Source organism: Dermacentor albipictus, chromosome 9 (genome assembly GCF_038994185.2).
Source record: "Dermacentor albipictus isolate Rhodes 1998 colony chromosome 9, USDA_Dalb.pri_finalv2, whole genome shotgun sequence".
NCBI lineage: Eukaryota > Metazoa > Arthropoda > Arachnida > Ixodida > Ixodidae > Dermacentor > Dermacentor albipictus.
The window spans coordinates 17002972-17015984 of NC_091829.1; the positions used below are offsets into that span (position 1 = coordinate 17002972).

At 44.9% G+C, this 13013-nt stretch overlaps 1 protein-coding gene across 3 annotated transcripts in view; it reads right to left on the minus strand.

Moving 5' to 3' along the window:
• Positions 1 to 12531, minus strand: part of LOC135903705 (terminal uridylyltransferase 7-like) — a 42327-nt gene extending 29796 nt beyond the window's left edge. The window contains exons 1-11 of one of the 3 annotated variants that reach the window (XM_065434058.1): positions 12401 to 12531; positions 11373 to 11458; positions 10161 to 10927; positions 8879 to 8982; positions 8175 to 8291; positions 7911 to 8088; positions 6686 to 6826; positions 5894 to 6090; positions 4161 to 4274; positions 2866 to 2913; positions 387 to 558 (exon numbers count right to left, since the gene is read on the minus strand). In XM_065434058.1, coding sequence (XP_065290130.1) covers positions 387 to 558; positions 2866 to 2913; positions 4161 to 4274; positions 5894 to 6090; positions 6686 to 6826; positions 7911 to 8088; positions 8175 to 8291; positions 8879 to 8982; positions 10161 to 10914 — 1825 coding nt within the window. In that variant the 5' untranslated portion in view covers positions 10915 to 10927; positions 11373 to 11458; positions 12401 to 12531. Of the gene's footprint in view, positions 1 to 386; positions 559 to 2865; positions 2914 to 4160; positions 4275 to 5893; positions 6091 to 6685; positions 6827 to 7910; positions 8089 to 8174; positions 8292 to 8878; positions 8983 to 10160; positions 10928 to 11372; positions 11459 to 12021; positions 12347 to 12400 lie in introns of those variants that run through there. The other 2 variants (XM_065434057.2, XM_065434059.1) reach the window with 2 other exon arrangements.
• Between the last annotated feature and the right edge of the window lie 482 nt (positions 12532 to 13013).

Here is a 13013-nt window from a genome sequence, read left to right on the forward strand (position 1 = left end):
CCGTTGTCGTTATGATTCTTTTGGTTATTGTAGTTCCAAAACTTTGTGGGAGTTTTCAAAATGCTTGTCAGTGTATTAGTAAAGTAGAACTGTTCAGCTGTCTTAATTTTTGATTTCATACATTGAATAGCTTCATCGAGATTGCCATGCGTAAATTTTAATGGGTTAGTTTTTAGCAATTTTGTCATTCAGTTTACGTTTCGCATGTATAATGTCAGGCGTTATCCATGGATTACGCTTACTTTCTTTTTTCTAGTGGTATGTAATCAGTTATACAACGGTATATAACCACATTAAACACGAGCCAGAATAAGAGTTATGGATTACCAGCTGGCCCGAATTAGTCGTTTTGCACAGATGCCATCCATGCTGAGAACCGAGCGTACCTTCAAGGGCAATGTAGCGCTTGTTCCACTTTTTCTCCACAATAAGCATAGGCTGTGACCGCCTGATGCAGACCACACGTTTGTTGAGCTTAAACTCCGCAGCGTAGAAACGCAGGAGCTCCACCCACAGCTGGCCTATGCTGCGGTCATTCTTGCAGCTCCACCGACCTTCCTGGTGAAGAGAAGGATAGGAGCAAACTGAAAGACACGTTTAGAAAAAAATAAAATAAAATGGTTTTACGCTCTGCACCTTTGCAAACGCGCAGCATGTGTTGAGGCTGTGCCAAAATTGCAGCCAAAATATTTTCAATCTAGCTGCTGCTGAAGTCGATGAGGATAGCAATAGGGGCTTGTTGGTACGGCATATCTTATTTTGTTATAGCGCAAGCTTGACAAGGACAAAAGAAGGCACATTGCTGTGTGTGTCAGATGCACTGTGTGTGTCAGATGTGCCTTCTTTTGTCCTTGTCAAGCTTGTGCTATAACAAAATAAGATATGCTGCTGAAGTGAACCCTACTCTACCGTGTGCTATGGTAGCAATGCCAACAGAACAGAAGTTTTTCTACTGGCCGAGCTGCAGGCTAGTTTGTTTTGCTAAAAGGTCACATAAAGGCAGTATTAGTATAGGTATCCGGCGAGTGATGCTATCACAGTGCTTGCTTATGCTAGCGGTCATGTTCTCTCCAGGATACTTTGAAGCGTGTTACTACTTGCAACAAGATATAGCAACACGTGCATCAGCAGACAAAACTAAGCAGAAAAGCATTATAATTATGAATAAAATCCAGTTTGTGTTGGAACACTCAGTTTAGCTTCAGGCAAACCAAGATGTACTAAGCCAATTTTCATGCAAGTACAGTGCAGTCCACTTATAACGATACCACATATAACAATATATTGGTTATAATGGTGGGTCGACATGAGAGTGTCATTTTATGCATTAGGTCTATGGGAAAAAAAAACATTTATAACGACAAGTTATTCACCGCATATTGGATATAACTATTAAAATTTTGCCGTCTGGATGGCGTTTTCCGTGCCAAATAATCGTAATACTTGTGTTGCTTAGTTCCTTGAAACGAACGATGTCGAGATGAGGCGATGTTTACCTCCGCAAGCCATTACCATGCAGCGCGTCCCGCCCCGCTCGCGCACCGGAGAGTACCTGAGTTGGCGCGGTGTGCCACAAGATGGCGCTAGCTGCTTCGTGCGCGTCGGCCACAGTTGCTCCGAAAGAGAGAGAAACAAAAAAAAAAGCGACAAGCAAAGCGGCGCGGTGGCACCCGTCCCTCACTCAGTCTCTCTCTCAGCAAGCGCGATAGCAGGCTGAAGCCACCTAAGCAGCATGCAACCAACGGTGCAACCCAGTTCGAAGATGGCGCCGACAAAGCACAAAGCTGTGTTGCTTGACACGAAGATGGATATTTTGCAGGACTCTCGACGCGGCTTCACATGAGCGCCCTCATGAGGAAGTATGAGTACAGTGTCTAGAATAAAGTATTCTAGGCACTGTAGTATGGGCTCACCCAGTCAATGATATCGACCATCTTGAAAACAACTGCTTCAAAAAGGCGGGCTTTTTGCGTCAGGACCAAGTTCCCCAACCCACTGAACCCACACGGTGGAAGCCGCTGAAATAACCGAGCTCTGGGAGCTCGTTCCTACTGGTGACACAGGTGGTGCGTTGATGGAGGAGTTTTTGACTGCAGACAGTGCTGCCTCGTTCTGCGTTGAGGTCACCGACGAGGCGATCGCCGAAGATGTGCTGTCTCAATAGATGACAAAGTTGTGCGATGATGGCGACAGCAGCAAGGACAGTGACAACGAGATTGACAGTGGCTCCTTGACCCCGACCTCGATACCTACGCAACGTGCACTGTCGTCGATCGACTCCTTAATTGATTTTATGCATGCTAAAGGATTGCCGCCAGTGTTCGCGCAGCAGCTGGAATTCATGCACACCGGGGTTGTGAAGCTGAAGCTGCCGCAAAAGCAAGTGCAGATTTCGGACTATTTCGGCGCGTTTAACGCTTGGCACGATCATTGGCACTAGAAATAAAGTTTGTTTTTCACAGCCTACTTTCTACATCATCTATTCTTTAGAGCAAGTGGCGAATTCGAGTTCGGAGCTGCAAAGGTACGTTCAGCGTTTTTTTTTTTTAATAACTGCAGTCAAGATATAGTGATTATCGGTTATAACGATCATATTTTTCGTTTTTCTTTATCGTTATAAGCGGACTGCCCTGTACTATCGTACAAAAAATTTAAGAAACTGAGAAAAATGACATTGCCTGGAAAAGCTGGTAGTAACCAAAATCTGATTGTGAGCAAGTCGATGTGATGTCGCTGGCTATGGCAGATCGTTAACACAGGGCCACATGCACCGAGCTCTGTGTCGTGTCGCTTATTCTGTCCTTCAATTACTGAACAGTTATAGGCATGCTGTTATGGCCACATTGGCATGTTTAGTCCACTTACCAGATCTTTAGGCTTTAGGTATGACTCAGATTCCTTGCCATCTTTCATCTGCACAGTTTCAACAAAACAGCAGAATGTGATACCACGGCTCGCAAACCTGAAAATGTGCGACAAAGACAGTTTCCTCATTTCATGAAAGGAAAGAATTTTCATACACCTGAAAGTAGCACGAAGCAACAAAGGAAACCCATGTGGGTTTCTCAGAAAAGAATGGTGGATCAATCAGCTGATCCGACAGGAATGGGTTAGCATTACTCCTTCGTAACTCTCAAGTAACTAAACACCTGAGGAACACTACAAGGCTCCTCAACGACACCTAGTGCATGTCACTTCACATTGCACTTAAAGACACGTGCCTACACCACAGGCAATATGCCAAGTTAGCCACAGAGTGATTACCTCCACTCCCTTGGCGGTCTGCCAGCTGTGAGCGCCGAAGCGCAATGTCACACGCCACCTGTATTCCTACAGGCTCCAAAAATGTGGTCACGCCACCCTCTCTCCCTCCCTCACACACCCTCTCCCACCTACTTTTCTTGTTCCTCTCCACATGCTTCCCTCCTACTCTCCCATGCCACGAGGTAATTGACAGACACCACCGAGCTTTCGTTTACACAAGCATTCTAATGCCGACGCATTTTCAAGTTTTACAGCAAAAGAAAAAGTCTTGGTTCAGTTGGCATTGAAACCAGCACCAATGCCTGTCCGGGACAGTTGCTCTACCACCTCATCTAGCCAGAAGGAAAGTAGACCAAAAACGAGACCGAATATATCGACAACTTGAAATGCAAGGACACTGAATAAAGACAAACCTCAATATCCCAAACACAGATATAGCAAAGTAAATTTAAATACTTTTTCACCAATATCAGTGGGTGACAAATATATGCTTATAATGAATATCGGATACGATGAAGGTATTTCCACGTCATACAACTTCGTTTTAATGAGGTTTAACTGCATGGCAAATCAGTTCTGTGGAATCCCACAAGGTAAAGACGAAACGCCTTGTCCTGCAATCTGCTGACTTCCTCACAAGCTCACCAGGTTTTAGCGCAGAAAGCTAGGACAGACGAAGGACAACACATGAGCATGTCTCATGTCGTCAGTGTTCATTCTTGTTTCTTGCACTGTATGTAAACAAGGTACTGTGTCATACTATTAAAGCCACACTTCAGTCTGTACTTCTGCTGTATAACACAACTGAAACGTAGAGAGCAGCTTGTAGGCTGAGTCAAGGTGGTATACACAAGGGGAGACAAGACAGGCTGGAATGTAATATTGATGGTACCAACCTCATGCAAAACAGGCAGCACAGCAGGCTTGCACTGTTGCAAAAAGAACACTGTCATGATGGCAAATGCATGCGGCGGCAGCGTGCCCCGATCTTGCTGGTCCAAGCCACAGAGCTGCAAACAGAGCCAAACTTGTACAATGAGCCCCCAAAAATATGCTATATAGGATTTCCGCAGGAATGAGCATTACAGAAAATTACTTGACTGATTGGACGAACTGAAATTTGCAAAGCAATACCTAGGCTACAAGGCCAACAGTAGACTGCTCTAGACTGATTTGGCCATCTGTGGCTAATTGTAAGTCCGCAAGAGTTCTTGCATGAGAATCCAGTTGAAAATGGCATGATTGGTAACTGAACTTTTGATCTCATAACCAGCAGTAGAATGCAGGAGGCATAGGGCCACAGGAACACAATGCTATGCTTCTAGCCCATGATCATGCCCATAATACAAATAGAAGTAAGGCCTGGGAGGTTATTAAGGGTCCATCTAGTGGACATGTCCATTTCGTCTGCTGCAGAAATGCTGATTGGCTGGGTGCGCCCCTCTCCTTTTCACAGGTACCCCAGCACAGCCAATCAGAACCTCACCAGCTGACAACATGGACATGTCCACTAGGTGGACACTTACAGAATACCCCCCTGGTGACAAATAGTTTGGAATCTGCCAACCTCCCCTGCAGTGTCTTCCATAAGCATGTTGAAGCCTTGACACATTAACAAAGAATCATTTTGCTAATGACATATCAGGCTGGTCAAGATATCCATGAACAGAAAGACAGAAGAACTAAGCTGTAAATAATGATCTAAATTGAAAAACAAATGACCCTTTGCATTGTCTTTTGTTTACTGTCAAGTCTGGACACAGTTCTTGCGTGTAGCTTATTTCATGTTTAATAAATCAGAATAGCAGTGAGCTAGACTAATTGGCATTTTATAGAATTCATAGAACAGTTCATAGAATGCGCCTTTTTCAATATAAATAAATCGGAAGCACAAATCATCTGCCAGACACAAAAAGTAATTTTCACAGTGAAGGAAATGGTAGCACCATCTATGCTAGGATGGCGCAACGCTTGCAACGAAGATGAGGAAATTCAGAGCGTGGTTTCGCCCCCTCGGTGACAGGCAGCGGTGCCATTCCTTTCTATGACCAAATTGCCTTATGCCTGACATAAGTGCAGATGATGTGCACTTCTTATCTGTTTTGCAAAGAGCAGGAAGGTACTGTACTCTGCCCCCAATTATAGTCGTAAGGAAAATTTGCTGCAAAGTGATACCTCCATACAAAAAACTCAAGGAATCAAGCAAGTGGTTTAGCAAGCCATTTTTGCAAGGTTCCATGGGACACAGCATTAAGTATACAGAATGTGCAATGTGTTCTCCACCTACACTAGCCCCCATATTCTTAGAACATTTTTTGTCTTGACATTCCACCTCAACTACAGACTAATGAGTGTTACCCTCATTTACCATAGCTTACCGTAGTTACCACAGCTACCATTTACCGTAGTTTACCGTACCTAGCTACCCTCAGCATCTACGCGAAAGCACTTGCAAGTGGAGATGTGTTTCCCTTGGAACTGCTTATGGCAGGAATCGCAGAGAACAACTGAAGTGCAGCGTGTCCACTTCAGATGAGAGAAGGCAATGCTGTCCTATACTAGGCAGATTTGAGCAAGAGTTTTGATACGAGATTCATTTGTGAATGTGGGGGTAAGACTCCATAATCACCTTGGCCCATAGCCGAAAAGCGACTCCCAGAATTTTAACCCTCCTGTCGAGCGAGGCATAGTCATCGAGGAGCTTCGAAGTCTTCTGCGAGTTGGAGTTGTTGAGGCTGATCTCACAAGAGAGCTTGCTGTCGACCTCCTTGAAGCGTATCCGTGGCACCTTGGACAAGTAGTCCTTCGTCACTTGGGTATACTTGGCTACAGGGACAAATGTGTGCAACGATGAATGTCAGTGCACAAAGAAGGAATTATCAAACTTGCAGTCTATGAAAACAAATCTAGACTGTGCAATAACGCCTTGCTGAGACCCCTTGATTGGCTGGGTAACAAACTGAGGTAGAGCCACATGTATCTCGTGCTCAGCGGGACAATCAGGAAGACACCAGAACAAGTGTGAACTTTGGACACCTCACGAGCATAGAATGATAGCTGACATCGGCAGTAAACATTATGGTGGTTAAAGTTTAATGACAACTTTATAGTTCATATCTCGTGCTTCCTTTGTTTGGTCATTTGGTACCTGTTGCTATTTCTTGCTCAAACATTTGTGTATATGTTAATGCTTCGCAACATTTTACCTCCCGCTGATATTTGTACTTATCACTGCCCGCTTTTTGTTAGGCATTCCTCGTGACAACTGGGAACTCCAACTAACTACTCGAGATATTGCGTACGCATAGTACATTTCAACGAATGCTTTACCTTGAAACCATATTCAAGGTCTGCTGTTACCAAAACCTCCTACAGTTAAGCTGCACTCAAATGGAAATAGTCGCTGACAAAATATGCTTACGGCACTCCAGAAGGAGGTCACCCGTGCCAACAAAGAGCTGGGCACAGTCCGCTTTCCCAAGTGGAGACAAGTCCATGTTGACGTTGCTCGTCTTCAAGCCAAACCCACTTACTGATGAACCGTGCAGGTTGAGCTTGACATCTGCATATGGAATTTACAAAGCCATTTTAGTTCCTTTCCAAACCATTTCGACATGCATCAACTCAGTTTTAAACAGTCTATGCACTGTGAACTGCTCCAGCAGATGAATACTGGTTAAGTATACTAGGCCACTAGAGTAAAGCAAAATATTTCACTTTATTTCACTAAAAAGCTATTCCAGGTAATAAGATCAAAATACCATTATTATTTGGTTGGGTATAATGTCCAGGACATATGTGTCCTTTGACCAGTGATTTTTAAGAGGAGAGCTGCTTAGCAGGTACAGCCAGAACCCCTCTAAATACATTTTTCACTGCAATGCACTGAAAGAGTATCTTGAAAAATGCTGAAAACATAGGTAAAGGCCAAACCCCACGAGAGCTGTTTTGTGCACGACAGCGACCAGCGATGGCTTCGAGCAGCGAAACGGACCGTCGCTTGAACAGATCGCTCACTCTGGTTGCTCAATTCTAGAAATCTAGAATTCGTCACTCGTCGACCGGAAGTGCTATGAGCAACCAGTCAATAGAGCGAAGCCGGAACTGGATGTACATCACTTAAATACTACCGATTGTCGCACAGAACGAGCCCAAAATTGAATTTTTACATGCGCAAGGGTAAGAATGTACTGCAAGACGTTCTGAAATATGCTGCTTTCTACAGTAAAATACATCAACTTAAAGGGACACTAAAGCAAAACAATAAATCAGTTTAAACTGATTTATTGGAGATGACTGACGACAGCCATCTCCATCGCATCGCTTGTCACTGTCATGCGCAAGATCATTTACACAGGTTTTATACTTAGCATCATGGGCACTAGACTTCAAGATGCTATCACATTACCAGGGAACATATAAGCAAGGTCATATAAGTGAGGTCGTAGGTCATGTCTCGGCTGTAATCGTTTGCTTAAATACCAACAACTTGCGCACCAATTTTTCTCAGCAGTAATTGTTTGCTTAAATACCAACAACTCCTGTGCCAACTTTTACCAACACGAACTTTTGTATTCGAACATCTTATAATTAGGCTTGCATAACATAAATCTGCATGTTTAAGAGAGAATAAATTTCCCTCTCACCTGGTAACGCTGCCTTGACAAATGTTTCCAGGTCATTGGCTACTCTCTTCCGCAGTTCAACCTCCTCCACAGTCAAACTGTGCTCCTGCACAACCTTCTCGACCAAAGCACTAATCGCGTCACATTGGACGTCAACAGGGTAGGGAAGGTTCTTCACTGCCACCCGCAAGTCATTTACCTGGGCCAAAATTTCCTCAATGAAAACTCAATCCGAGGAAAACAGAAGAGAGAGAGAGGCCTGGGCCCTCTAGCAAGAATACTCACAAGCTTCTTAGTAGCGTGCTGCTCCTGGTCCAAATGCTTTTCGACATACCACATGTCGTCGAAGTGTCGATGACAAAGGTGACAGTAAAACTGCGCCCTTGGGAAACGCTTGGATTTCTGGAAAGTGCAAGCAGTAAACGAGACTGATGTCGGCAATAAGGCGACACCATAGCACCCAAACAGCAACACACAACGACTTCCTCAGTGAATGTGCCCATGTAACTCCTGGTGCGAGAATATTGTCACAGTCGTGGCAACGGACCCTTTTCATAGTTTGTAACGCAGGCTTTTTTTTTTTTTTTCAGAAGCCAGTATGTCAAGCTTATGGTGGCGTAGCTTTGCATAGTGGTGCATACATGTATGTGCAGAGCTAGTGCAACTTATGAAATGGGAAATGCGGCTCTTATGGTTAAACTACATGCAACATATGCTCGAGCACAACCACATGCTACTAAGAATGTACGTCTGCAGATTAAGAGAAGGGTCTAACTTAAAATAGGAAATTTGTCCGTTCATCCATGTACTAATATTGCGGCATTTTCCTGCCAAAGAAATCCAGTAACAAATGAGTTTGAAAGATTACAGCAACCAAGACAATTCAATGTGACTAATTATTTCCCCTTTAAGTGTATACGATGATGGGACACACAGAACAACAAAAAATAATAAGAAAAGAAAGGAGGAAATTAAATGACAACAGTTACCTTCTTCAAAGGCAGAACCCTGTGCTGCTTGAATATCTCCAGCCTGTCCTCACATATACTGTAGCTATCATGACGGCCACCATTCCGGTGTGATGGTGCAGGACCTGCAAAGTTGAGTGACAATGATGACGGTGTATAGGGTTTTACGGTACAAGGGCAAATGACGGCCAAAGACCACCAATCAATGGCATAATGTAGTTGATGATGTGATCAATGACAAATGTTAGATGTATAGATATAGCATGGCTGTATAGAGGTCTAAAGACAGCACTGAGGCTGACCTTTTTTACCAATGTTGGCAACAAATAATAACTTAGATAGCTGGCATGTTTGCTGGACATGCGATTACCACCACACAACGCATCGGAAATTTCATTACAACAATGCTCTTACGGTGCAGCCTTTAAGCACTTCAAAAGTATACAAACTTTCATCAAAAACATTACTGCTTTTTCGGACTCTGCAACGTCTACTGATTGTGAAAAATAAGCATGGATATATTTGCTGACAACAATTCACAGCTAAGCAGCAACAGCTACAAAACAAAAGGGCTATTTGATATGACCTGTAATTTATTGCCATTTTCAGCATAATACAAAACCTTATTTCACTTCATTACCTCCGGCAAATTTGGAAAAACTGTGTACTAGCGTTCACGTTTGCCTTTGGTTAAAACCCAAAACAACACAAATATTCAAGAATGCTTATGCAGAATGAGAAGGTGGGAACATTACGACATTTGTTCCTGCCTCACTATGAATTTACAGTCGTTCTCAGGATTTACGTTACACTCCTAAGAAGTAAACTGGTGCAACAGGCATTTGCATTGTCTCATTTTGCTTCAACCACGCACTCTGATATTTGACTGTTCTTAGAACACTGTTTCAAGGTACACATTGGCGCCTGAATATTTATTATGTGTGTTTTGATTATTCCCATCTTTTGAAGGTTCTCCATTGGCAGTTTTACCCAAGTTGCTCAGCCCCTAGGGAGCCAAAAAGCTGGAAGTTACGTAAATTCTTGTTTTCATTAAGTAACTTCCAAATGCAGTAAAACATAAACAGACAACCAATGCTTTTGAGATTTGTTAGAAATATCTGGCATTAATAATGGAATTTTGAGTTATCACTGGTCTACCATATTTTGCTGTTTATGAACGTGCCATGACACAATACACTGGTCTTTACAGTGAAAAATTTCAGAGTTTATGACAGCAGTACAAGGCTTTCTTTAATATCATATATTATAGACCATTGCTTGTGAATCCCATAAAAGGTCTCACCTAAGGCCTTTCGGGGTGGATTCAGGCGGCGATTCTCTTGCAACCTAGGCGGGCTCTCAAGAAGCTGCCTCTCAAGGTCCTGCAGAAACAGAAAGGCCTTTGGGTCGGTTGCACAAGGCCAAGCAGTAGCAGTCAACGGTACTTCTTCGCAGACTTTCCGTGAACCCCTGCTGTTGTTCTTCAGGCCAGGTGACTTGCGTCCGGTTGCGACAGGCTTGGCCTTGTGCTGCACGCGCACTTCTACCTTCAAAGGAGCGCCTGCACCAGCACCAATTTCACCCTGTACGATGCTACCTCCTTTGGAGACAAAGTTACAGTCCTTCGAATTTGCAAAGCCTGTCAACACTGGAACCTCCTCGGCACCTTCCACAGGTGGCAGCACATTCACGTCGTTTTCGACAGGCCTGAAGTCCCTCTTTCCAGCGGAGGCATTTTTCCGTCGTTCGCGTTTCCCCGACTTCTGTGGGAGCCGTGCCAGTTTCTGTCGGCAATCAACTTCGTCATGAGCAGTGTTGCAGGCGGTGAATGCAAATGGGACTACAGACGATGTGTTCACTGATGGCAAGCCCTGTACAGGATGAAGTTGTGCTAAAGGTTGAGTGGGCAATGCAGGCTGGGGCGGCAACGTGGGCGGTGGTCTGTCGTCATGCTGCGTGACATCTGGCGGCCGATTTCGATTCGTGGAGGCCAGCAGGAGGCGGTTCAGGTCCCGTTCAATCTCGAGGCACATCTCTCGCTCGGACATGGTTGCCATGTTGAGGAGTGGGCTGGAAGTATTTTCGGAGTCAATATTACTCTAACTGATTTTTAATGAAACTGGCTTTCACTCTATTTGAGAATGAGAACACTGAATCCAGAACAATGTTACGGCATCTGATGGTGCAGGAAGCTGGCACTACTAAACTGGACCAGACCATGCTAACGAAGTAAAGCCGCAAAAAATGGCATTCACTCCCACCATATAGTTCCGTGAATGCAAGCATTGATTTTACTTTTAAAGATTGAAAACGCCGTTCAACTCCGGCAATGACAGCACTATGCGTCAAGTGGTGACCAACACAGCAGAGATAGTCGACAGATCTGAGCTCTTCACGTATTCAGGGGGCCTCCAATGTGCTCCTACTTTATGATTGCCAACACTGTGAACCCGTGAGTGACAGCTGACGCGCGCGCGGTACGCGTCAAGCACGTGATAGAAACAAGGTACTCTACCGTAGCGCCACCAACCACGACAGCAGCACAGGACAGTCAGTGCAGGTGGATCTTCATCCTTTGCTGACACGTCCTCTGGTCATCAGCTGTGCACCGCCACACATGCAAACAATTTGACCGTGTCACCGCCCACCAAAATACAGAGACATATTCTGCTCAACAATAATGCTTGCTAAATGTTGGCAGAGGTCGAACTTTTTTTTTATTTATGCCACATCCGGGCTTACGGACAGCAGCGTCCAAATGCAGCTGCTAGTTGAGAAATCTCGCGCAATGAAACAAAGCTATCTGCGACACTGTGGATGGGAGATAATGCGCGGGGGTCCTTCGTGCCGAGCTCGCGGGGGGGACTGAGTTTCCTCAAAAACAGGTTCCGCTGTCACGACAAAGGGGCGCGACGTTGTGATCTGTCAGCGAAACGACGTCGATTAACGCGATACAATGCGGCTAGAGCGTTCAGACAACAGCATCAAACTCAGCCTTTTTGAAGAGCTGTGTGGCACAGGAACACCATAGCGCAGCGTCCAGTCAGCTGCGTTTCTCGGAAAATGGGGCGCCCAGATTATCTACGCTGGGGATGCTACGTTTCACGGGCCGCAAGTATGGGCGTCCGGACATGAGACGCGTAGATTTTCTTGAAGAACCTTACGGAGGTCGTTCGCTTGCGGTCAGCGCTCTCTTCGGCGGTGGCGATTTCGGTGCACTTGAATTCGCAATTTGGCGATAAAGTCCCCGTAGTCACGGTGGTCGTGCGTCCGCCATGTTCCAACAACGGGCACATTGTTACCAGATTGCGTTGCATCTACCTGTCTTTATACAGCGGAAAATGGCAGCACGCAGCCTGCCATGATGGGCGAGCACCATTGGCGAGCACTAAAGTCAGGGACCTTAGCGAGCACACCTCCCATAAAAAGGTCCCAAGGCGTTGAAAAAGAAAGAAAGAAAAGCACTTTTAAGAAGCGGACACTGCGTGTCTGCAAATGGAGCTCTAGTTAACTGATTGTACCAGCGTGACCGTTCAAACTTACTTCCTCCGAGCAATTAGCCGCGCGTCGCAGCCGAAAAGATTTAAACATTTGCCCACTCTGTCGCATTCAACCTGCCGTTTGCCCTTGATGCTGTCGTTGTCAACGCGTTTTAAGATCTGTTTTTGTTGGTTGTTGCGGCACCAATGTAACACTGCCGGATGCCGCATTTTTCTTCTTTTTTGTCCCTTGTGCGCGGAGCCACGCGCAACGCTCGAGTTACGCTTGCCGCGTCTGGCGAAGGTGTTCGTTATTTTTTCCCAGGTAGTGCGTCGATACCTGGGAAGTTCTGTTGCCGGGCGCTAGCTGGGACGTGATGGGTGTCATATGGCTGCACTAGCAGAGTGGACAGCTTCGTGTCCTCAGATGCTGCTTCATGCAGAGTTTATATATGAAGTACATGAACAGTGCAGCTGAATGTACAACGCTGTCGTTCTCACATGTCGTCGACGCACATTACGCGCACATATGCACCGTATTCGTACACGCACTACGCGCATGTTTTTACGAAAACCTAAAATGCATGGCGGCGCGTTACCGTATATATATATATATGTATATATATATATATATATATATATATATATATATATATATATATATATATATATATATA